Below are 24,031 nucleotides of genomic sequence, written 5' to 3' on the forward strand. Positions count from 1 at the left end.
GCTTTGCTGCATACCTCGGTTGTAACGAGTGGTTATTTCAGTCAAAGTTGCTCTTCTATCAGCTTGAATCAGTCGGCCCATTCTCCTCTGACCTCTAGCATCAACAAGGCATTTTCGCCCACAGGACTGCCGCATACTGGATGTTTTTCCCTTTTCACACCATTCTTTGTAAACCCTAGAAATGGTTGTGCGTGAAAATCCCAGTAACTGAGCAGATTGTGAAATACTCAGACCGGCCCGTCTGGCACCAACAACCATGCCACGCTCAAAATTGCTTAAATCACCTTTCTTTCCCATTCTGACATTCAGTTTGGAGTTCAGGAGATTGTCTTGACCAGGACCACACCCCTAAATGCATTGAAGCAACTGCCATGTGATTGGTTGATTAGATAATTGCATTAATGAGAAATTGAACAGGTGTTCCTAATAATCCTTTAGGTGAGTGTATTTTGACCTGTGCTTCTCTCTCCTTTATCCTAAATGTGTGCTCTCACTGAGCGTGTGTGTGTGTGTGTGTGCGTACTTGTCTGTGTACGTACGTGTGTGTGTGTTGTGTGTGTGTGCGTGCGCATCCGGTGTGTGTGTGTGTGTGTCTCTATGTCTATGTGTGTTAGTACGTGTGCATATTGTGTGTGTGGAGTGTTTTGTATGTGGGTATGTCTGTCTTCTGTGTTTTCAACCTTTTCTTGTTTCTGCAGGTACAACTTTAATTATTTTGCTTATAGTCAATATGTCTCATGTACAGCTGCTTCGTAACAATGAAAATTGTAAAAGCGCTATATAAATAAAGTTGAGTTGAGTTAATTCCTGTAATATCTGGAATGATATCTGATCTAAACTAAAAGTAAATGTTTGATGCTTTGGTCATGTTAAATGTATGTGAGTATCTGTGTGAGTGACTGACCTTCGGCACCACATTCATGCTCCTGGCACCCTGAGCGTCCCCAGGAGGAGAAATGCTTGTGATTGGTTGAGAGGAGGGGATGGTCCCGTTTGAACTGCCGTTTGTGTCCACTGCTTCCTTTGGTTCCTTTTTTCTCCTCAATGTGTTGACCATGGGCTGATCATAAGGTCCAGGTTTAGCCCAGTCCTGAAACAACAACAAGCGTATCACTGGGCTGTGGGCACATGTTATTTAAACACTGGCCACTTGGTGGAGGTAGTGGATAACCTTCACTAATGACGAATGAGTGACTTTCTGTTACTCAAACAATGGGAAGACATGGGGTAGTGCTTTAATTATGGACTCATTTTATGCTATTTTAATGGTACTTTTTGTCTTGACAGCTCCAGTCCATAAAACTTTCATTGTATAGAATAAAGTACCCAAACATTCTTCTGAAATCTCTTTGTTTCCTGGAAGAAATACATGTAATGCTATTTGGGCTAGTAACTCGTTCAACTATTTCTAGCTCTAAAAACAACCAACAAAAAATGTAACACTAAACTCGTAACCATCCATAGTTTTTTTGTCATTTCAAATATTAAAGCAAATCTAGTGAATGTGTCACATCTGATGGTCGAGGGATAAACTTAAGAATAAAAATGGGTTGACAGTAAACGTGTGAATGGACAAACCTTCCAGCCGGGGACTTTGGAGGAAGGGATCATGCCTGGGCCCAGGGTGCAATAGTGAGGGAAATCGGACATGAGGGCTGAGCCAGGACGTGACCATGAACGCAGCGTGGAGGAAGAGGAGGAGGAGGAAGAGGAAATGGAGGAGGCGGGGGGAAAGTAAGGGAACGTCCCTCCCATACCCCCTCCACTCAGGTACGACGACTCTCCCAGGCCGTAATGATCATAGCCGTTTGATAACTGAGCACATGCAGGGAGTGAATGGGACATGGAAATAAAAACACAACAAATTGATGAAATTAATGAATGAACACAGGATAAAGAAACATCTGTGGATTGTGGCTTGGAAACTTAAATCAACAAAATAAATGGCAGATGCATGAAAAACATTCAGAAAATAAATCGGTGACACATGGGCATAATTGTCTGGCATAACACAAGCATATGCAAATTCCTGAACCCGGGATATTGAAATATAGTGGCAGGTACGCGGTACAGTGGTGTTTTGGGAGACATGAGGGCCACTAGGGTTTCACCTTTTCTGAACAGGCGGCGGCTCCACCTGAGCCAATGGAAGTGGGAGAACTGCACTCGCTGATTGATTGACAGGTCTCAGAGGCATCCGAGGAGGCGGAGCTGGAGGTAGTCTGAGACGTGCAAGACAAATGGAGGACAGAGATAACGACAGCACACACAAGTTCAGAAACCAGACATGGAAGAAAACGCAAACACAAAACAGAGCGGCACACACAAAAGAGTACGAACAGCAAAAGGAGGCACAAGGTCAACACATTTGGACACACAAAGAGAGAGAGAGAGAGAGAGAGAGAGAGAGAGGCATATAAAGCAGGAGGTTAGAGGCTGTAAAATAAATCAAAACAACACAGAAACCACAGAGAAAGTTTCAGCAGAGTTGGGGTGCCAAATCTACAGCGCAAAAAAAACCCAGCGACACCAGTTTCATTCAGCGAGAGTCAAACTGAGCCGCAAGCTTTGACTAATTCATGTTTGTCAGATTCTTGGACGGATGAAAACTGACAAAACAACAGACAGCTGGACAGTTAGAGCGTGTGAGAGGCGGGCAGCTGCCTAACCGCCAAAGCTCTTTCCAATTGAGCGGGCCAGCCACGGATGTTGGAAGCTCTGAGACCTAGCTGGGACCTACTTGAGGGGGGGCCAGTCGATGACATCACTAGCAAAGCATGGCAAAGCTCAAATCCCTTCGACAACTTTGCCAAGCGGAGTTGCGGTCAGTGCATTGAATGTTTCAGTTAGGGTGAACATAAAGTCTTCCCGCTGTTTGAAAACCATTGTTTCTTTGGGGAGTTCCGTCATGTTTCCTCAGGCACCCATAAGACTGCGGCAATTGCCAAGAAAGTGGCAACATTTTCCACGCTTTTAGGTGAATTTGAAGGCATTTGTTTCTATAGAAGGGCCATTTTATTTTATTCTTGCATAACAAACTAGTCTAGGATCTGTGAGGCAGGGGTCACGGTTAAGTCAAGTGTGTAGCGATAGACTTCCTGAACTGTAATATTCCTCCATTCTCTTCTATACAATGTGTATAGACAGTTTCAGCGGCAACATAATGTTGAGTAGTTTAAATTTAATACAGTTAATATACAATAAAATATTAATATGATATGTGCGTCCAAAGAAACCGTCTATAATGAGTAGGTTTGAAAAGAGTGTGTGCGTTTCATTTCTGCACCTCTAGTTACAGCTAACAGAATGGCCGTCTGTTTGAGCGTCCAGATTTGTTTGTTTGAGGTCCACATTGTAATTCAAAAGGACTTCCTTTCAATTGGCAAGTCCATTTGCTTTTCGACTGATTTCGCTTGCATGATTTAAAATGGAAGTGACGATCATACAAAATGACATTTTGATGATTACTTGCAAAGGAATTATGAGTTTTGTCCAACGAGAGTGAGTGAACCTGTTTTTAATGTAGCCTGGCTTGTATTTTTTAACCTGAGCGGTTTTGCTTGGTTTTCAACAGGTTTAGACGATGACAAAACTATGACAAATCTGTGCCAATATACAGTAGATCGGGGTCACCAATTTAGCATTCATATTGTATAAAGTCGCATAATAGCACATTAGAATATTTCCTAACCCATTTGAATGTGACAGTAACAATATAACATTTAGCTGAACTTAGAGATAGTTCACAAAAAAAGAAAATTCATTTATTCACCCTCATGTCATTTCAAACCTGTATGGGGCGATTCACATTTCGCGTCTAAAACCGCGTGGAAGACGCGAGCCGCGCCGCTTTCTCTAGTCAAATGACCCAAGGTGCATGCGCGGCATTCTGAAAAATTGAATAATTTCCATCTAAATGTAGCACTGACGCGCCTAGAAAGATGTGCGTCGCATCGTATGAGCATCGCTCCCTATTTGCGCGCGCCTGCGGCGTGTCTACATCTAAAATAACGAACTTGCGTGCGCAAAAGACGCGAAATGTGAATCGCCCCTCAGACTTTCTTTCTTCTGTAGAACACAAAAGAAGATATTTTGAAGAGCGTTTGTAACCACACAACATTGGCCTCCATTGACTTCCATTGTATGGACACAAAACCACTGAGAGACATTTCTCAAAATATCTTGTGTGCTCCACATAGAGGTTTTAAATGACATAAGGTAAATAAATTACGACAGAATTTTTTTTGCGTAAACTATCCTTAAAAAAAACCTACAACTCATTCTAACTGATATTCCCAACATTACCACCCACCCACTTTCTCAAAAGGGGATTCATTTAGCAAACTCGGCATATGTTCTTGTAGTGGCAAGTAGTCTAAAGGCACCTGTTCAGCTTGTTCTTGACTGATTGTAATTGGTTACTGACTGACATGGGAATGAACCGCAGAGTTGAGCAGCATTCCCTGCTGTGGGTACAGTTGACCGATACTAACAGAGACGTAAGCCTTAGCTGACAATCGCCACAGGGCATCTTTATAGGTAGCGTGCAGCCTTAAGCAATGAAATACAACACCTTCAGCCTCTTAAACGTCAAGACGATGACACTTTGACTGATTTTTCACATCGAGGGAAAAGGCAACAGGTGGGTGGAGAGGGCTACTTTATTATCAGTCGAAAAGTTTCCTGTCATTGATGTTTACAAACAGTGCATTGGGAAATGAGAACATTGCAAAACATTGTAGGCACATTGCCTCACTTCGGGCTCTTACCTGCGGGGCAGATTCAGAGGGCATCGGGGACGGTGACTTGGACTGGAAGGCGTCTTGCGAGATGAAGCCCGAGTCGTGGGAGGAGATGCTGGAGAGGCGTGCCGGGGCCTGCTGGGGCAGTGTGGAGCTGCGATAGCGATAGTGTGGGGAAGGGGAGTGAGAGTGCGACCCACTGGATCTGGAGTCACTACTGTTCACACTGTTCAGACTGCTGTTAGGGACAGAACCGAAGTGGAGGGGGTGGGGCACAGGCAGGGGGAGGGGACAAACAGAGAAGAGGAGGAGACCAGGAACTATTAACACTCCACACAAACCCAATGCAGCAGGCAGACAAACATAAACAAAACGCAACAAAACTCTAAGCCAAAACCAAATTAGAGGTGTGAAAATATCAAAATCATAGTAAACAGAATGGATCCTTCCCTTCAGGACAATCTCAGTTAGAAAACTAGATGTTTAAGAATATGTGAGTGGTGATGTGCAAAAATGCGCAGCTGCATTTTTACGGTGTTTTAGGTGGTTACAGGCCGTTGATATACAGTATATATATTTGAGTGTTTCAGAGTGATTTTGGGTGCACTGCAATATGGTTGCTAGGGTGTTCTGGGTGGTTAAAATAAAAAAATCTTTCATAATTTACTCATCCTCATTCCAAACCTGTATGACTTTCTTCTGCAGAACACAAAAGAAAATATTTTAAACAATGTTGGTAACCACACAACATTGTCCGCCATTGACTTTTATTGTATGGACACAAAACCACAGAGACATTTATCAAAATATATTTTGTGTTAAATAATAAAGTTTCATATACAGATTTTGTATGACATAAGGGAGAAAAAATAACTTTTAATTTTTAGACATTATTTTTGAGTGCATTATATTTTGAACTGTTCATCTGACATTTTTTGTCTGTCTTATCCATCAGAACACAAATGTGCATGATAAAATATCAATAGTAATAGTAATGCTTGCTTCATCAAACCTAACTAAAAAAAACAAGAGTAGTGATAATAATAACAATAAAATTCTGGGCATACACAAGTGCACAACTACTACAGCGGGTCAGTAAGAGGTTATGCTATTTCAATGTGCGTGATGCTTATATAGCTTTCAAAGAAGAGCAGTAGTTTATGACCAGAGGGCTTGAAGTAAGAAAAGCTGCAGATCCAGAGCAGTCAAATGATGTGATAGAAGATAATTACAACCTGCCCTGATTGATATTTTTAGCTACTTGCTCTAAAATCAGCACCCTCGGCCAATGCTCTTAAAGTGTGTGAGTATCCAGCGGGTGGGGGGCTTGTTGCTTGTTGAGAAGGATACAATGGTGGAATACATCAATATGAGAGGTGACAAAGGGGCAGAAGCCGTGCCAGCAAGCGTATTTCTCATGCTCAGAGCTCCTGCAGGCGGGACGAGTGCACTACGGTCATTAAAAAAGCATTCATTTGTCACTTAAAGCTGTGAATTCTGAGCGCTTGCCAGTTATATTGTGTGATCCGACAACTGTTGCAGAGTGAAACTTCAACACTGGGTCAGAACAACAATGCAGAATATAATGATTGATTCACGCAGCTGGACAGATATATGGAATTTGTTGGAAATCTTGCTGAAAGGTCATATTCATAACTCAAAAATTAGAGGCACTGATTCCAGATCAGTTTTCTAAGTTACTGAGGTTTGTACAAAAAGAAGTGATTTCATCCTACGTCATTTCCTTTGGAGGCTCTAGGTCAAAATAATTTTTAAGTGTTTCATAGAAAATCAACGTAAGAAATGTTGTACTTGAATGTTTTATACTTTGTTTACGCTCTATGTGCGTGAGTGAATGGATGCATATTTCATATCTCTATCATTGTTTTTGTATCTTATTTTATATCTCATATTTGTATTATTTTAAATGTACTTTCTGCTATAATTTAATCTTAGTATTGTTAAGCAGAAAAAGTAAATAAACTTCAAATGCTAGAGGTTGGCCAATATCAGTTTGGTAATAAAAATAAAATATAAATATTTGAGCTAATGCAATGTAAATATAGCCAAGAATAATTTAAAGGTTATGTGCGTAATTTCTGCTTCACCCGCGTCATCAAAATAAATTATGTAAACATGATGACTGTTCAGCTTCCATTAGTTTGAACAACATGTCCTTTATACTTTCGTGTGAATCTACCAATGAATAGCTTACTGACAGATGTCTCTGTCTGAACATTATGATTTATCATCTAAATAGGTCTTTATAAATCAATTTAATATGTTACTGAGATAACTGTGCATTATCCACTAATAAGACTGGCATTAGACTTTGGAATCGATAACCTCAAAATTATTGGTTTATTGGGCCTTTACTTATAGATACAAGACATTTTTATTGAGTTTTATAACGTTCCCCCACAGTGAACTCCCTAGCAACTCATGCTCATCGACATCATTCTCAGAAAATATCATTCAGTTTGTTTACAGCAAACTGGAACAGACTCTTAATAAACAGACCCCTATTAATAAACAAATCTTCACACGTCATGCAGGCTGTAGCATTCCAATACACAGACACACATTAGTGTAAGTAAACATCTCATGTGCAGAGACCTCGAACCCTCAACTCTGAACCCTACAATCAACCCGTTAAAATGGGTAATTCAACAGTCATCACAATGAGAAACATGCTCATTTAAAAATATGTATACGCTGCGTTTACATTTTTAAGAGGAGTATAGAGGTACCACTAGAGGGCGCTACCTTTTTACTGTAGTTATAGTTATGAGGTTTAATCAGCTACGTTTAGTACTTCTGCCATCGATACATCAGCTTACCTGCACATGCTGGACTTCCTGGACATAGTGGTACTGGGAGAAGATGGAGGGGTTTGATACGACCAGCTGTAGTCTGAGCCTTTCAGATCATGAATGACCTATAGGATACACACATACATACATGAAGCAGTTTATATTTCAATGCATTATCAAAAGGTGTCCAATAGCAGTCAAGCTTGTCACACGTAGATAATTACATTTTAGGAAACATCCTAGGGACAAACAAAAAACATGAGAAACTGCTTCTAATATACCGCGTTTCAGCAACAGATGTCAATCTAAGAGCTCGAATGCCTCTGGGCTTTCAGTATGCACTGGGAACGCGATGCAAATAACCTGTCTCTCTTCCAACTATAATACAAGGAGCAGACCGCTCATGAAATCACCTTTCTTTCTGACACATGAGATGTTTGGTGGCAATGAAGTGTATTCAACCATGCTAAAGAAGACAGCATTAGTACAACATCGCAGAATATAAGCCAAATACAATAAACAGTTGTCTAATGGTTGATCTGAAATAACTGGAATGTTTCACTGAACTAGGGTTGCCAAGTCCATGGTGTTCCTGCAGAACTTGGGTACCTTTAAACAGTTATTTATTCAGTGAGTTAAAGAAATGTCTCATTATACATTAAATACATACAATATAATTATATATTTAAGTACTGAGTTATAATAATTAAATACATGTACTTACTATAGGGTTAGGTTTTGGGTGTGGTTTACGATTAGTTACATGTAATTGTGTAACATGTCTAACAAGGGAACATTCAAATGAAGTGTTAGCAAGGATTTTGTTCATCGGCTGTCATTCTTATGGTAAGTTATGTATGAAAACACTGTGTTTATGATGACTACTAAACTGTGATTATCAATTTCAAGAAATTCTGTGTATAATGCAAAGCAGCGATTGTAATATACAGTATATATATTTTGGGGTGACATGTTTTTTAGTAGTATTTTAGTAGGCTAGTTTAGTTACGCAGACCTGGCAACCCTGCACTATAAACAGTATGTATATTTTTGAATCTACTACCAGATTCCTGAAACTAAAGCGGTCTATTTATAATCCCCTGACTAGGCTTGATGTGACTTATTTTTTGTGATTTTTATGCAAAGTCGTCAGTAAATGATGACGGGGAAATCCTGCAGGGATAACCAGGGGTTATGTGCCCTGCCCAAGGCCGCAAAGCTGATGACTCGTGACCTGCTCCTTGTCTTAAAGAGCTAGTTCACCCAAAAATGAAAATTCTGTCATCATTTACTCACCCTATTGTAGTGTTGCTTTCGTCAACAAAAATTATGACTAAATATCGTCGTCAACGAACCTTTATCACGTGACGAAAACGAGACGAGACACAACGTAAATGCTGGTCATGTGACGATGACTATAATTAAATGTATAATGCAATTTTGTTGACGAATAAAAACGAGACTAAATGTGGTTTACAAAATAAAAACTATGCTAAAATGTCTCTTCATTTTCGTTGACCGAGACGAGACGAAATATTATAACGTTATTTCGTCTCGTTTAGTCGCGTTATTATTATTATTTTGCAGTTTTTCTGTTTCCTGTGTCTCACTTCAGGGGCTGCATCAGGTCGCACTGCGCAGACGCAGGCGACGTCACTTCCTCAAGCCCCACTCGCGGCATTATTTAGAAGATGCAGCTGCGGTGAGTTAGCGTAAATGACAACAAAGTTAAGTCTGACACAGAGAAAGGGACCGATGGCCGTAAATTCAAATCAGAGCGTCTTCCGTGTCTGGAATGGATGTATTCTTGAGTCTATAAGGTAACAATAATATAATAAGATAACCTTGTTTGAAATGGGTTTGGCTAAAAGAAAATTTTGCTTTCGTCTATACTACTAGGTACTTATACTATATTGACTGGGTTAAATAGAATTGCATTACTAAAAAGAGACTAAAATACAATTTCCATTGACTAAAACTAGAGTAAATGTCATCAGCTTTCGTCGACTAAAATGTCATCAGTTTTCTTCGACTAAAACTAGACGAAAATAGTCATGGATAATTCTGACTAAAATATGACTAAAATGCTCAGACTTTTAGTCGACTGAAACTTGACTAGACTAAAAAGAGTATGAACGTGACTAAAACTAATAAAAACTAAAATGACATCTTGACACAAAGACTAGACTAAAACTAAAATTAAAACAGGCCCCCAAAAACAACACTACCCTCTTGTCATTTCAAACCTTTATGACTTTCTTTCTTCCTCAGAAAGCAAAAGAAGATATTAAAAAAAAGGTGGTAACCGAACAGCGCCGGCACCCATTCACTTCTATTGTATTGACACAAAACCAATGCAAGTGAATTGGTGCCAGTCAACAACATTCTTCAAAATATCATCTTTTGTGTTCTGTGGAAGAAAGATAGTTATGCAGGTTTGAAATGACAAGAGGGTGAGTAAATGATGACAGAATTTTTATTTTTTGGGTGAACTATCACATTAACCACTAACAGGGTCATTAAAATGTTTTTCATTTGAGTTATTTCAACGCATACTTCAGCTCTGTAGATAACATGTTTAATTATGATAAAATGCTTCATCTGTTTGGCTCAGAGTTGGGCCAAACGTCCACAGACCTGCTCACTGGCAGGTGGCAGTTTGTGGGGGTCCATGGTCAAAGCCTTTAGGTCATCAGCAATGGTCTGCAGGTGAATGATCTCTCCCAGCATAGACATTTCTTCATCCTGACCGATGACAAGATATAAAACGTATTTCATAATGTAAGCAGTTGTCATTTGTAATTTAATCATGTTAACTAAACAAAGAAATGCCAAACTTGCTTATCACAAAATAAATTTCAGGCATGAAAACAGCTTCAAAGAAGACTTTCATTTTCCCCATGTCAGTAATGTTGTAGAAGAAAAAAGCCGCTCACCACCACAGGTTTAAGCATAGATACGAAGGCACAGAATCGCCCCCTCTCCTCGATCAGCGCCTTCCTGACCGCCTGCTTCTCCGTCTCCTCCAGCAAGATGTATTTATCACTCACGTCCTGCATGGCGCTGTCCAGCTGTGGCTGAATATCTCCTCTCCCTGCGACAAAGGGCAGAACAAATTACCAAACATGTCTGGATTATGTCAGAGTATTTCGGCCCTATCACCCCGTTTCAACTCTGATCTCAACAACTAGCCTAGCAAGTGTTTTGTACATCACTGAAATATAATTTTGCAGAATTTACAGAGCAGTATTGTGCATATCCGTGTCTATATGCCAAATGTGTCCTGTCTCTTCTCACAGTCCAAAATTCTTCAATAAAGCTCCACCCAGCGTGCGAAGCCGGCAGACACGTTGGCAGCAGCCCATGTGCCCGGTGCGTCCTGAGGACACGACCTGGGAGTGTCAGCTGTCCTGGACCCACAGCACCCAATGACCTTCAACACCCCCCCATCAGGATCTAAGATAAGAGTATTTTAAGCGGAGGACCTGGATAAAGTCCAGCTTGAGTTCACCCATCGTATTTTAGGTTAGTTTTCTGAGCTACAGGTAATAAGGACTCATAAGAATAGATGTTCTGGTCAATTGAAGACGATATGAAAACAACTTGACTTCCTGAGTGATCCACTTGAAAGAGATGCTATTTATTTGTAGATACACTGTAAAAAAAACTGTAAAAACACAGAAATTTTCTGTCAGCTCGAGCGACAGATATATACTGTAAAATAATATTTATTAAAAAAAAATATATAATCAATTGTTTTCCCCGATTTTCTTGTAAATGTGCTGTCTTTTTCTGTAATTGTACAGTTTTTGACCGTTTTTGAATTTTCTGGCAGCTGGGGCGCTGGAAATAAGCGTTTTTTTCCCCTGTAAAACTACGTGTTTCACGTTTTCTTGTAAATTTGCTTTTTTTCTGTAATTTTACGTTTTTTTGACCGTATTTCAAAAATACATAAAAATCTGTAAAACAACAGAAAAATTCTCAGGGTTTTTACATTTTACTTGGAAAATCTGTAAAAAGTAAAAGAAAAATTCTGTAAAACTACGTTTTTTTTTTTACAGTGTAGCACATGTTGATTTATGCTCGGTTTGGCTTTATGACTACAGTTCCTGAACGTTGAGAATGACGGGGCTGGAAGCTAAAACTGACATTTAAAGAAATGTATAATCCATTTGTACATAATAACCCTAAGTAATCCTTAATGTGCAATTAAAGTGATTCCGGTGAGCACATTTTGGTTTTCCACCGCCTATAAATCAGAGCAGTAGGAACCTCTTTGTATCTACATTTTGGATTTCTTAAAACTGTATTTTGTCTGGAGATAACTGTTCACCTACAAAACCGTAAACAAGTCATTTCCTCTACATTTTGCAATACTTTAACACCCTAAAGCAGAGACGACAAGCAAAACTAGATTTGTGAGTTGTGGCCACCCATGCAAAACTTGCCACAATGCCAGGGGCGTTGTGGCCGCTCGCCAGGGCGTTAGTATGCCATCGCTGGGTGGTTGCTATGGCATTGCCCAGGAGTTTTAGGTGGTCATTTATAAAGGACCGACCCTATGATATTCAGTTTTTCACTAGTCAGTTGAGATTACGTCTAATGGTTTATTAACAGCACACCTTGCAACAACAATTGTTGTATAAATCACGTCTGTAGAACAAATATCGGGCACATATTAAATACTTGTGGTTAAGAGTTTAATCCCAAGCATGAGGAACACTTATAGTCATACTAGCCTTGACAAACAAAACACTAGTAATAAAGCAAGACGGAATAAAGTTTCCTACCGGGTAAAACACAAGACAAGAAAACATGGCACTACGCACATAATGTCCTAAAACAACCACCTCAGACGTACTGTTTATGTCACAGAGACACAGATCGGCACATCCCCGTGCATGTGCTGAGAACATCTAATCAGGTTTAGATCCAGATGCAAGAGATGCTAGATCCACATGCATGTGCGGACCAGAGCCAAGCTAAAACAAAGCGTCTGTCCTGAAAACAACAGCACATGCACACAGAAGAGACAACAGGCCCAATACAAGACCAGCAATTACCCGCCAGTGTACATTTGCTTACATGGAGACGTATGGAAAGCACTGGACACGAGTCTGAAACAAACAAGACTGAGGAGGTGGTGAGATGAAAGAGAGGGCAGGGAGGGGTTAACCAGGGTAATTATAACTCTATATGAGGTTCGACTGAAAAAAAACATTACACAGGAGTCATGATGGATCACTAGACATCTCTCTCTCTCTCTCTGAGAATGTGACGTCGCCGTGCTGTCAGTATTTCTGCTGTTCATGCACTTGTTTGGCATTTCAGTGGAAGCAGACTGTGTTTACATGGCTTTTCAAATGTGGGTCAGACAACACAGATTGGATTTCCACTATAGTCTTGTCTGCTGATTCTGATTCCTAATTTAGCGCAATGACAGAATAGAAACAAACTTGACATTACAGAGATTAATTAATTTCTTTTAGATACTTAATCTTTTTTTCTAATGTTTGGAGCAACATGATGCTTTATACCCAATTACATGGGAATCTTTCTAGAACTGATGCATTCTATTGGTCCACTTTTCCAGGAAACTAAATACTTCAGATCTGCTAAAAGTGCATTTCTTTTTATAGGAGTTCAATACGTAAAATGTTAACAGTAGTAAATACAATAGCTAACATGAACTGACAATGAGCAATATAGTTTTTCAACATTTATTAATCTTTGATAATGTTAGTTAATGTCAATACAATCGTTCACTTTAGTTCACTGTGCATTAACAATGTAAACATTGTAAACATTTAGTTTTCCTGTAGCTCAGTGGTTAGAGCATGGCGCTGACAACGCCAAGGTCGTGGGTTCGATTCCAGGGGATTGCACATACTTAGAAACAAATGTATAGGATAATGCAATGTAAGTCGCTTTGGATAAAAGCGTCTGCCAAATGCGTACATGTAAACAGCTACTTACAGCTTTTCATTTAAAAAATGCATTAGTAAATGCTGAACTTAATATGAACTAAGATGAATAAATGCTGTACAATGATTGTTCTGTGTTAGTTCATGTTAGCAAATGCATTAACTCATGTTAACAAATACAACATTGTAAAGTGTTACCCATTTAACATACAGATGACTTCAAAGCTATAATACATACGGACTAAAACCCACAAAACTCCAATTCTGAGGATCAGCCGTAGACATTCTCAAGATGAATGTGCACGTGTCCCACAATCGCAGTCCTCCGTCAACCTGACCCCAGGTCATACAAACACATTCACAGCATTTAACAAGACTTTCAAGTTCTTTCAGTCAAACAGAGAATCTGGCATGAACAAATCATGACTTGAGAGAAAGACAGCTTTGTGCTAAACTGACATTTGACCCCTGAACATATTCACGCATCGTGCACAACACCCATCTTGCTCTCCGACAGGACGACACAGAAGTTAAAGGAAACCCTCTGAAAACCCTCAGCAGAGATTAAAAATGTAGTTTACTAACAACGTATTTACCCCCGAAAGTGGCCTTTTCATTACACAGCGGTCACCAATTAGAGGAAACTGCACTACATCCATATTCATTAGTGTAAACACACACAGAGCTCTGGTAATTGGGCTCCTCTGGGGTATGGAGTGGAAAATCGTCACTTTGTCTTCTTCGAAATGGCTGTTTTTGTGGTTCGGTAAAGCTAAGGAACAGGAAAACAGAACTCTGCCTTTTAGGGCGAAGGGGTAAAACTGGACCATACACACAGGGGGAATGTGGAAACTGACCAGTCAGTGAGCATAAGGGGCAAAATGAGACATTGGCATACGAGCTGGGTCTTCGGACACACACACACACACACAGGTCAATGAGAACACACACACACACTTACCCAGAGCATCAGCTGCTTACAACAGGTGCAAAAGATGGCATAGAAAAGAAAAAGGGGTATAGGTGCACAAAGGAAATGTTTTTGTCAGTCTCGTGACTATAATCACATGGCCTTACAGAAATTCTACCCGCCTTTTTATGAACAAACTGAGCTAAAGAGCATGAAGAATGTGACCTGAGACAATAGAGAACTCCTGTGAAATTCTAACACTGATCCGTTTCATGTCACATACTGTACGCTGGTACAGAGTCATATTACTGTCTTTGATGTGACCCAGCATTCATTCTAAAAGACACTGAGAGGTTTTGTCACAGGTTGGAAGTTGAAAATGTACCGTGATGTCCCAGAAAAACAGTCTGTTTCTCATATGCCCCTGAGCCCAGAGTCGAGAGCGCCTTCCTGTTCGGGGTGAGGTTTGAGACGAACGCTTTGTTGCGTACACAGAGCGCATTGTAGTCTGGAAAAACTGGATTTCTGTATGACGTGGGGTTGCGTTAATTATGTGTTACGTGAGAAAGCACCTTTCTCTAATTGGAGGACGCGATTTCAGAAATGCGTTTCCACAAACCGAGAGCAAAACAACTGAGAGTGCGCGTCTTTCAACGACACTGAAATTACTGTATACGATTACAGAAACGTCTGTTATTTTTGCGGTACACCTGAAAAATGTTTGTACAGGTAACAATATAAACTAAGAAACTAGAAGGCCTGTACCCTGTAACCAAATGATACAACATTCTTTCTCAAGACCACATGACCAATCATCAGACAACAAATGCGGTTTTAATTTACCCCAAACTTTAAAGAAAATAAAGGCATCATTTAATGCACATTTTTCATTGGAGCAAAATTGTTACAGAAATATGCATTACCAAGATATATTTAAGCTATTATTAGGATCGTTAAAGGGATTGGTCACCCAAAAATGAAAATTCCATCATCATTTACTCACCTTCAGTTTGTTCCAAACCTGTATAAATGTCTTTGTTCTGCTGAACACAAAGGAAGATATTTGGAAGAATCTCATCCCCTATTTACTGCCATAGTAGAGAAAATAAATACTATGGGAGTCAATGGGGTATGGGATCTGTTTGGTTACTGACATTCTTACAAATATTTTTCTACGTGTTCAGCAGAACAAAGACATTTATTCAGATTTGGAACAAGTAATTGATGACAGAATTTTCATTTTTGGGTGGAGTTTCCCATTAACGATTTTTTTGCACAGTGTTATTATCTCATTTGTAATAAGAAAAAAAATCATGACATTTAAATATCTAAAATACCTACATTGTAGATTATGGTAGTGTTTTAAATTTAATTAAATTACTCTAATTAGAATGATATTTTTTGTACACAGCATGCAGAATGTTATCAACTGAGAACTGAAAAAGAGATTACATCATCATTTCGTCATAGCAGGCAGGTACAGCGTAATACTACAATACAAGTCAGTAAATCATAGGCTGTTTCTAATCATTTGTGTAATCCCCACTCTGTTTAATATATATTTGGGCTACTAATAAAGTCTTTTTTTTGCTAGTGTCATTTGCAGAAAGATGCTGTAGGGTTTCCAATCACCACATATTTCTGTGAACTTATGACAGATAAGAACTATCTGGCGGGTTTAACTGGACGCATTCCGTAACGTTCCGCGTGCAGTGTCCAGATAAGGTTATCCCACAGGAAGTGATGTCATTAGAGATATGCTTACCTTTCTTTGCTTTCTTCTGGAGTTTGAGGGTATCTGAAGATTTCTTCTTGATCTCCTGTCGAGCTCGCTTGTATTCTGTGAAGATAAAGATACAACGGTGACCTTATATGTAGGGGGAAAACCCCAATGAGATGCACATCTGTTAGAAACACAGCTGTATCGGTTATATAACACTTTTGCACTGGTTTGACTGATCCTACTGGAAACAAATTATTTCATAGAGAAAGAGATGCGTTATAAGTAAGATACAGTTGGTGTGAATGATTCGCTTACCTTTAGCATGATCTTTATCCAGCGTGTTTGCCCCTCGCTTCCATTCCTCCATCTGCTCCTGGAGTGGGTTTATCAGACATTCAATAAATGCCCTGCAAAACAATAAGGAAGAAATTGGTGGAACAGAAATGCACATTTATGTCATAGTCCCATAACTACATAAAAGCAACATTAAAAATCTGACGTTTGCTTAGGAGTATTATAAAATCTCATTTAAAAGTGTATTTTAGTTGTGGTCGATAAATGTGTTTTATTAATTTCAAAAGTTGTACAAGTCTGTTACATTTTCACCTAATCTTTTTATTTATTTAAGACCACCACAAAAGCCTTAGTCCTGAGATGAGAATGCCGCTTTCCAGCAATCTTTATTTGTTTGCCTACTGTATGCTCGGGTTAATCATTGGCAACTTGTCACTATTTCTCATGGCATGCTGGGAGCTGGAAGGTAGGGGAGGAACTTGAAAACTCCAGCAATCCCTGTTTTTGGGGCCGTTGTCAGGAATCTAACAGCCTGACCACAAATGTCTGATTTATAGCATAGCCATGGAGACGCATAAAGAATTTCTCCCAAATTAGAGCTCGGACTTTGTATGCCACATGGAATTCTGGGAGAGCTGAACTGGGGTTCCCTGCGACTTTACCACCACAATAACAACCATCCTTGTTCCCTACGAATAAAACTAACACAAAATGCCAGTAAGACTGCTGGTTTATGGTAATCCTTATTATGGAAGATCATACATCTTGACTTGATGATCTATTAATCCGCCTGCGGGTGTAACATCAAATGTCTGGGCTCTGTAATGTATGAAAAGTAAATATTTAATGGGATCTCTACATAAATACTCCTATAGATACACTGATGATTTTGCTAAATAGTTGCACTACTTCTGTGTTTTTTCTTTTAGAACAAAACTTCATATTCACTAAATCGTACTTAAATGGGATATGTGTGTACATTTCTAGTGATCACAACAGAAGTCATTCATAAAACGTGCTCCATTGGCCTGTATTGTGCAACTTGAGATATTAGTGGATATTTACATTGAGAAGTGCCGTAGTTTGGCTTCAATGCTTCTGTGTCTCATGCACATCCTGGTGAGCGCTGAGCCGATGTCTCTGGTGCCACCTGAAACACAGAAACACAACAACATATCAGAAAAGCACCACACAATGAGTCGCAGAGCTCATAAGCTTACAAAGATGTTAGGGAGAGACAGAGGGAGCAGATCCTTCACATTCTGACCCTAACATTGACAAAAGGGTCACACTGAGGTAACAGGAGTGACCCACAAGCTTAACACCTCATTGCCACCGTTACAGCCCTGTGATAAACACAGTGCATGGCCTCATCCCTTCAACAAAAGCCTTTGCCTTTTGTTAAGAGTTCTTTTTAAATGTTCTTGACAAATTCTCCTGAAAGCAGACACCCCAAAAGGACCTGGGTCTCTTGAGAGTGGACAAAAATGACCATACTGAGCAGCTGGGTGACCCTAAAGCACACAGACGGAGACATTGTCCCTATGACAGGGACTCCCTCCTGTGGCTTTGTCCACATGTTTCATTGACTAATACATGGGCAGAGACAACCGCTCGTTGGGACTACAACAAACGTTTTCCTGGGTTAGTGACATTATGAATCCAAAAATTTACATCGACCCTGCCCCCTGAAATAGATATGAATCCCCACAGATAGAGTAATGGGCGGGCCATCTAAACACACAATCTAAGCTGTAGACCAATCACAAAATACTGGCTCAGCTTGACCAATCAGAGCATTTCGGAAGGAGGAACTTAATAGAACTAGGAACTCAACAGCCTGTTTTCTGAGAATCGAGATGACGGTGTAAAACACAGGTGAATATATAAAGCATTTTTTGAAAATCCAAACATGAACACCTATTGTTTAGCACATCATAAACATAATAGAGACTTTAAATAGGCAAAATAGGACCCCTTTAAAACAACACTTTAGAACACTTTAGAACTTTTGCTCACGGCTCCCCCATGTGGTTGATAAGCGCAATTGTCTATTACCAGTGTCGTAAATAATGTCGCTGTTATAAGCTTCCCCGTGGGCAGCGCAATACACAGGAATTTATTTACTAAGCTGATGAAACCGGCGAATACAGTAATGTTTGGAAACCATATCGCACTTTTCCGCAGGCAGGGGATGGGTGGGGCTTACAGAGTGTGGTTGTGGCCACTATGAGGCTGCTTAGGTAGCAGCGGCAGTAGAATTCGTCCAGTTAAGAGCTGTTCTACCACTGAAATAATTTTAGAGACATTATTTTAAGGTAAAAAAAACCTACAAAGTGTTGCTTTAAGATTGAACGGAGGGTTCACTTAACACAAAAATACTGTCATCATTTACTCATCTTCATGCTATGCCAAACCAGTATAGAAGTATAGAAGGTTGACACTGCTATTTTTCAATAAAATCAATATTCAATAAAAAATATATATATTTATATAAAGTAAAAAGGAACTATCAATATCCACAATATCCTGCCTGTCCTCCCACTGCAACAATAGTGTTTGATCGACAGTTCTGCCCTACGGCTACTGGGGTCATATACTGAAGCTCTTGAATACAAGTCCTCATCATTAACAACCTTCTCAAAATCCCTTGAGTCCTTCTAAACACACACACACCAAGAGTGACCACACAAAGCAAAAAACGTCTGCTCTCTAAACCACTTTCACCAGTGTCAAGTAATTTCCAATGTACTGAGATTACAATGATTCCACAGGAGATTATTGTGAAACACAGAGCTTCTTTCATTCGTGACTTCCTGAATTTGGAGGGTCTTTAAAAGAGCGGAATCTCACTCGGAGGTTTTGACAGCAGGGGATGAGGATCGAGCAGGTGTAATGAGGATGTGCGAGTGATTCCTGTCACCTGGTGACCAGAGAGAGAGAGAGATCGAGCGAGAGAGAGAGACGGACCAGCCATGCCCCAGACGGGGAGGCCAATGCCAGGTTGTTGTGCTCCAGAAGGGCCCCTCACGAGAAAAGCATTGGGCATTGTGAAGCGCTGCTTTTGTCTGGCCCTATAGAGAGCCACTTGGCTCTGAGCGGCCCAGAGCACCAGTCACCAGAGAATAAATGAGCAGCCCTGTTGGAAGTGACTTTTAATCTTGCTCAGAAATGACAAACTGCCTTTGTGCTTTCGCTTGTCAGGGAGCAAAAAAAAGATGGAGAGGTTCATTTGGACCTAGACACCATCCCCCAACGTCAAAATCTATGAGCATGCTGTAGGAATTATGCTTTAACTTCACCTCAGCCTGCCCAGGGGTGACCTGCGCTCTGCTCTTGGCCCCAAACAATACGTGCTTCCTTCAATGGTGCGTGTGAGTTTGTGTGTGTAAGAGACACAGTTCAGACATCTTGAAAGGGTCCAGTGATCTCGTAAACAAAATCAGCCGGTTTTAACCACAAGCCTCTGTGGCCGTCACACCAAACCCCTTATTACAAACCCGCAACGTGAAATATTGCGGTCAGGTGAAGAAATGTGCTCCGAAAGGCCAGAGTTTTCAATAAAATGATCTAACTTGGACCGTCAAGCGAGGAATAAATCAACTGCGGTGCATGAATTAGCCTGAATAGTGGCCAAATTGAAGAAAAAGAATGCACTGCTCTTCTTTATACATAATGAAAGAATATTCCAGGTCCAAAATAAGTAAATTGGAACTGAAGATGCTCTCGATAAACCACAGACACAGAATAATTTTGACTTGACTTGTGACTTGTTGATTTACAGTGATACACTTACAATACAAGTTGAAGTTAAAGGTCCAGTGTGTAATTTTTAGGAGGATCTATTAACAGAAATGCAATATAATAACATAACTATGTGTTCAGAGGTGTGTAAAGACCTTACATAATAAAGCGTTATGTTTTTAATACCTTAGAATGAGTTATTTCTATCTACATACACCACGGGTCCCCTTACATGGAATCCGCCATGTTGTTTCTACAGTAGTCCTAAATGGACAAACTACTCTACACAGCACGTTTCATAAATGTTATCTCCTTCGGTAAAGAAGCGAGAACGTGATGACATGTTTGTCCTGTGTCAGTTGCCATGGTGCTTCGAAAGGGAGGGGGAGCCGTTGGTTGCAATTCGCAACTTCACCGCTAGATGCCACTAAAATCTCCACATTGCTCCTTCATAAGGAGAAATGAGTAGCTTGCAATTTTATTAAAGTAACTTTTGCCTCTTTATCGCCATCTCTGTTTTAAACATAAAAGTGCATTTTATTTTACATTCTTATCTTTATGAGTGTTGCAGTCAAACAGCGTTTAACTGACAATTCCCACAGAAACGTACCTTGCACATTATGAGAACGTTCCTGGGTTGAAATGGAACAGTAGAATGAATTTAGCTTTGCACAGACAAGGTTAGAAAGCCATTATAGTTGTGTGGCTATACTTTTTAAACATTGTTTACTTTAACATTTATCCCACTTACACTGCGTTCCAAATTATTATGCAAATTGGATTTAAGTGTCGTAAACATTTAATTTTATATTGTTCAATTAAACTTATGGATGGTATTGTGTCTCAGTGCTCTTTGGATCACTGAAATCAATCTCAGACACCTGTGATAAGTAGTTTGCCAGGTGAGCCCAATTAAAGGAAAACTACTTAAGAAGGACGTTCCACATTATTAAGCAGGCCACAGGTTTCAAGCAATATGGGAAAGAAAAAGGATCTGTCTGCTGCCGAAAAGCGTCAAATAGTGCAATGTCTTGGACAAGGTATGAAAACATTAGATATTTCACGAAAACTTAAGCGAGATCATCGTACAGTGAAGACATTTGTGGCTGATTCAGAGCACAGAAGGGTTCGTGCAGATAAAGGCAGAATGAGGAAGGTTTCTTCCAGACAAATTCATCGGATTAAGAGAGCAGCTGCAAAAATGCCATTGCAAAGCAGCAAACAGGTATTTGAAGCTGCTGGTGCCTCGGGAGTCCCAAAAACCTCAAGGTGTAGGATCCTCCAGATGCTTGCAGTTGTGCATAAACCTACTATTCGGCCACCCCTAACCAATGCTCACAAGCAGAAACGGTTGCAGTGGGCCCACACATACATGAAGACTAATTTTCAAACAGTCTTGTTTACTGATGAGTGCCGTGCAACCCTGGATGGTCCAGATGGATGGAGTAGTGGATGGTTGGTGGATGGCCACCATGTCCCAACAACGCTGCGACGTCAGCAAGGAGGTGGCGGAGTCATGTTTTGGGCTGGAATCATGGGGAGACAGCTGGTGGGCCCCTTTAGGGTCCCTGAAGGTGTGAAAATGAACTCTGCAAGGTATGTAGAGTTTCTGACTGAGCACTTTCTTCCATGGTACAAAAAGAAGAACCATGCCTTCCGTAGCAAAATCATCTTCATGCATGACAATGCACCATCTCATGCTGCAAAGAATACCTCTGTGTCATTGGCTGCTATGGGCATAAAAGGAGAGAAACTCATGGTGTGGCCACCATCCTCCCCTGACCTCAACCCTATTGAGAACCTTTGGAGCATCCTCAAGCGAAAGATCTATGATGGTGGGAGGCAGTTAGCATCAAAACAGCAGCTCTGGGAGGCTATTCTGACATCCTGCAAAGAAATTCAATCAGAAACTATCCAAAAACTCACAAGTTCAATGGATGCAAGAATTGTGAAGGTGATATCAAAGAAGGGGTCCTATGTTAATTTCCCTGTTAGGATGTTTTTGATTGAAATAGCTTTTGATTTCAGTAAATATGACCTCCTAATGCTGCAAATTCAACAAATGACCATTTTCAGTTTTTTACAACCTATGAAATGTTTTCAAACTCTGTTGTGCATAATAATTTGGAACAGTGCATTTTGAGTTTTTCATTTTTTAAATAAATACTGTTGTCAGTGGGAGGTTTGTTCAATAAAATTCCAAATGTACCCTAACTGTTGATTACTTGAAAATTATACTGACTGTCATTTGCATCGACAAATTAGGAAAACCAGAGAAAGATATCATTTGCATAATAATTTGGAACCCAGTGTATGTCTTGGCCTATAGACTTCCATTGTATGTGTATTAATGTAAATATGCGTTTTGTTTAAACGAACTGAAGGATAAAACTATTACCTGTGGTAATACAGTCAGTGAAACAACACACATGCCAATAGAGCTTAACTTGCTTTGAATCTGAAACATTCCTTTACTAGTAGAGTCTGAAACCAGAATAAAGAGTGGTAACATGAAGCCCCAACACCATTCATTTATTTACATTCACTTCACAGTTCCTACAAATCTGAAAAGAGCCCAGTGATCCCTGTAAGAAAACATGGCTTTAATAGACTTATGAATCACATTTGTTCTCTATTCACATCTCTATTCCCATAGCCTGATGCTCTTAAAGCAACAGCGCATGCTCCACGCTGTCAAGAACAGTCCACTGCTTATTTCCCAGTTAAATAAACTCATTCATCCGGATTTCATCCTACCCACTACATAAAGCCCCATTTTAACCTTAAAAATCAGCTCTCTGTCTCTGTAAAAAGTGAGACGTTTTGGTTATAGCTTTGGTTATGATTTGTCGTTTTTGTATACGGCGAATGAGACTCAGAAAAGGCCAAGAAAGGGGCACATGCGGAGATAGCACAAGCCTCCTTTTCATATTACCCAGAGACAAATGACAATGCAGTCACAGTAATATTTCCACCCCGACCCCTCCTTAGAGGTGGTCTGTCGCTGAAAGCCAGACAGAAAAATGAAGCTTTCCACATTTAATCGCATGGATTCTGTTGCACGAAAGCATCATTGTATTTAATCCACTCCATTCACCAAAAGCAAAGGTTTTCTAATGGATGATGGTTTGTTAAAAAAAGATCCAAACGACCAAAAAATGAAAATTATTTTATTACATTACTCACCCTCATGTCATTTTAAACCTGTCTGACTTTCTTTATTCAGCAGAACACAAAATAAGATGTCTTGAAGAGCGTTGGTAACCGAACAACATTGGCCCTAGGGCTGTGCCGATAAACGATATCATATCGAATCGCGATAGAATGTATTTCAAAAACGATGATAAGCTATTGGCATTTTGACTCGATATGGATTAATCTTACAGTCTAACAGAACGCAGAAAAAACGCAACAACAGTCAGTCAGCTTGCAGCTTTTATCATGCGCATCAAAGTACAAAGTCCATTTCATACTGCACTTGGCAAAGAAAACTCAACACGAGGAGGAAAACATGACTGGAAGCGGAAACAAAGGTGAAACTAACCTCGAGTTGTCATCACGCGGTTTATCAAGTGTCTTATTTTTTTCACAATCACTGAATACATTGAATGAATCCCACTACTCGAGCAAGGCATTATTGCAGCGTTATGTATGTGCGCAGGTGTTGAGCCAATAGCGTTCGAATGTACTCGGTAACGGAGCCCTTTCATTGGTTGAATGTACTGAATGAACACTCCCTTTACTTAACGAGTCAATTGAGTCAAAATGAGACTGAATGAACTGGTACATGTTGTTTATGGCCTAATATACTCTGTGTTGCAACAGTGCATTCATTTTAGGGATGGGCATTTTTCAATAATTTCATATTCGAATATTTGAGC

The 24,031-nt window shown here is 40.0% G+C and overlaps 1 protein-coding gene across 7 annotated transcripts in view; it reads right to left on the bottom strand.

The window, feature by feature from the left end:
• LOC130558149 (protein MTSS 1-like) overlaps nucleotides 1–24,031 on the bottom strand; it is a 75,043-nt gene that overhangs the window by 9,752 nt on the left and 41,260 nt on the right. The window contains exons 4-14 of one of the 7 annotated variants that reach the window (XM_057340410.1): nucleotides 17,472–17,556; nucleotides 16,428–16,519; nucleotides 16,155–16,229; nucleotides 14,441–14,452; nucleotides 10,492–10,649; nucleotides 10,193–10,300; nucleotides 7,583–7,680; nucleotides 4,770–4,980; nucleotides 2,112–2,222; nucleotides 1,579–1,815; nucleotides 905–1,090 (exon numbers count right to left, since the gene is read on the bottom strand). In XM_057340410.1, coding sequence (XP_057196393.1) covers nucleotides 905–1,090; nucleotides 1,579–1,815; nucleotides 2,112–2,222; nucleotides 4,770–4,980; nucleotides 7,583–7,680; nucleotides 10,193–10,300; nucleotides 10,492–10,649; nucleotides 14,441–14,452; nucleotides 16,155–16,229; nucleotides 16,428–16,519; nucleotides 17,472–17,556 — 1,373 coding nt within the window. The remainder of the gene's footprint in view (nucleotides 1–904; nucleotides 1,091–1,578; nucleotides 1,816–2,111; nucleotides 2,223–4,769; nucleotides 4,981–7,582; nucleotides 7,681–10,192; nucleotides 10,301–10,491; nucleotides 10,650–14,440; nucleotides 14,453–16,154; nucleotides 16,230–16,427; nucleotides 16,520–17,471; nucleotides 17,557–24,031) is intronic. The other 6 variants (XM_057340411.1, XM_057340412.1, XM_057340413.1 and 3 more) reach the window with 6 other exon arrangements.

Source organism: Triplophysa rosa, linkage group LG8, assembly GCF_024868665.1.
Source record: "Triplophysa rosa linkage group LG8, Trosa_1v2, whole genome shotgun sequence".
Classification (NCBI taxonomy): Eukaryota; Metazoa; Chordata; class Actinopteri; order Cypriniformes; family Nemacheilidae; genus Triplophysa; species Triplophysa rosa.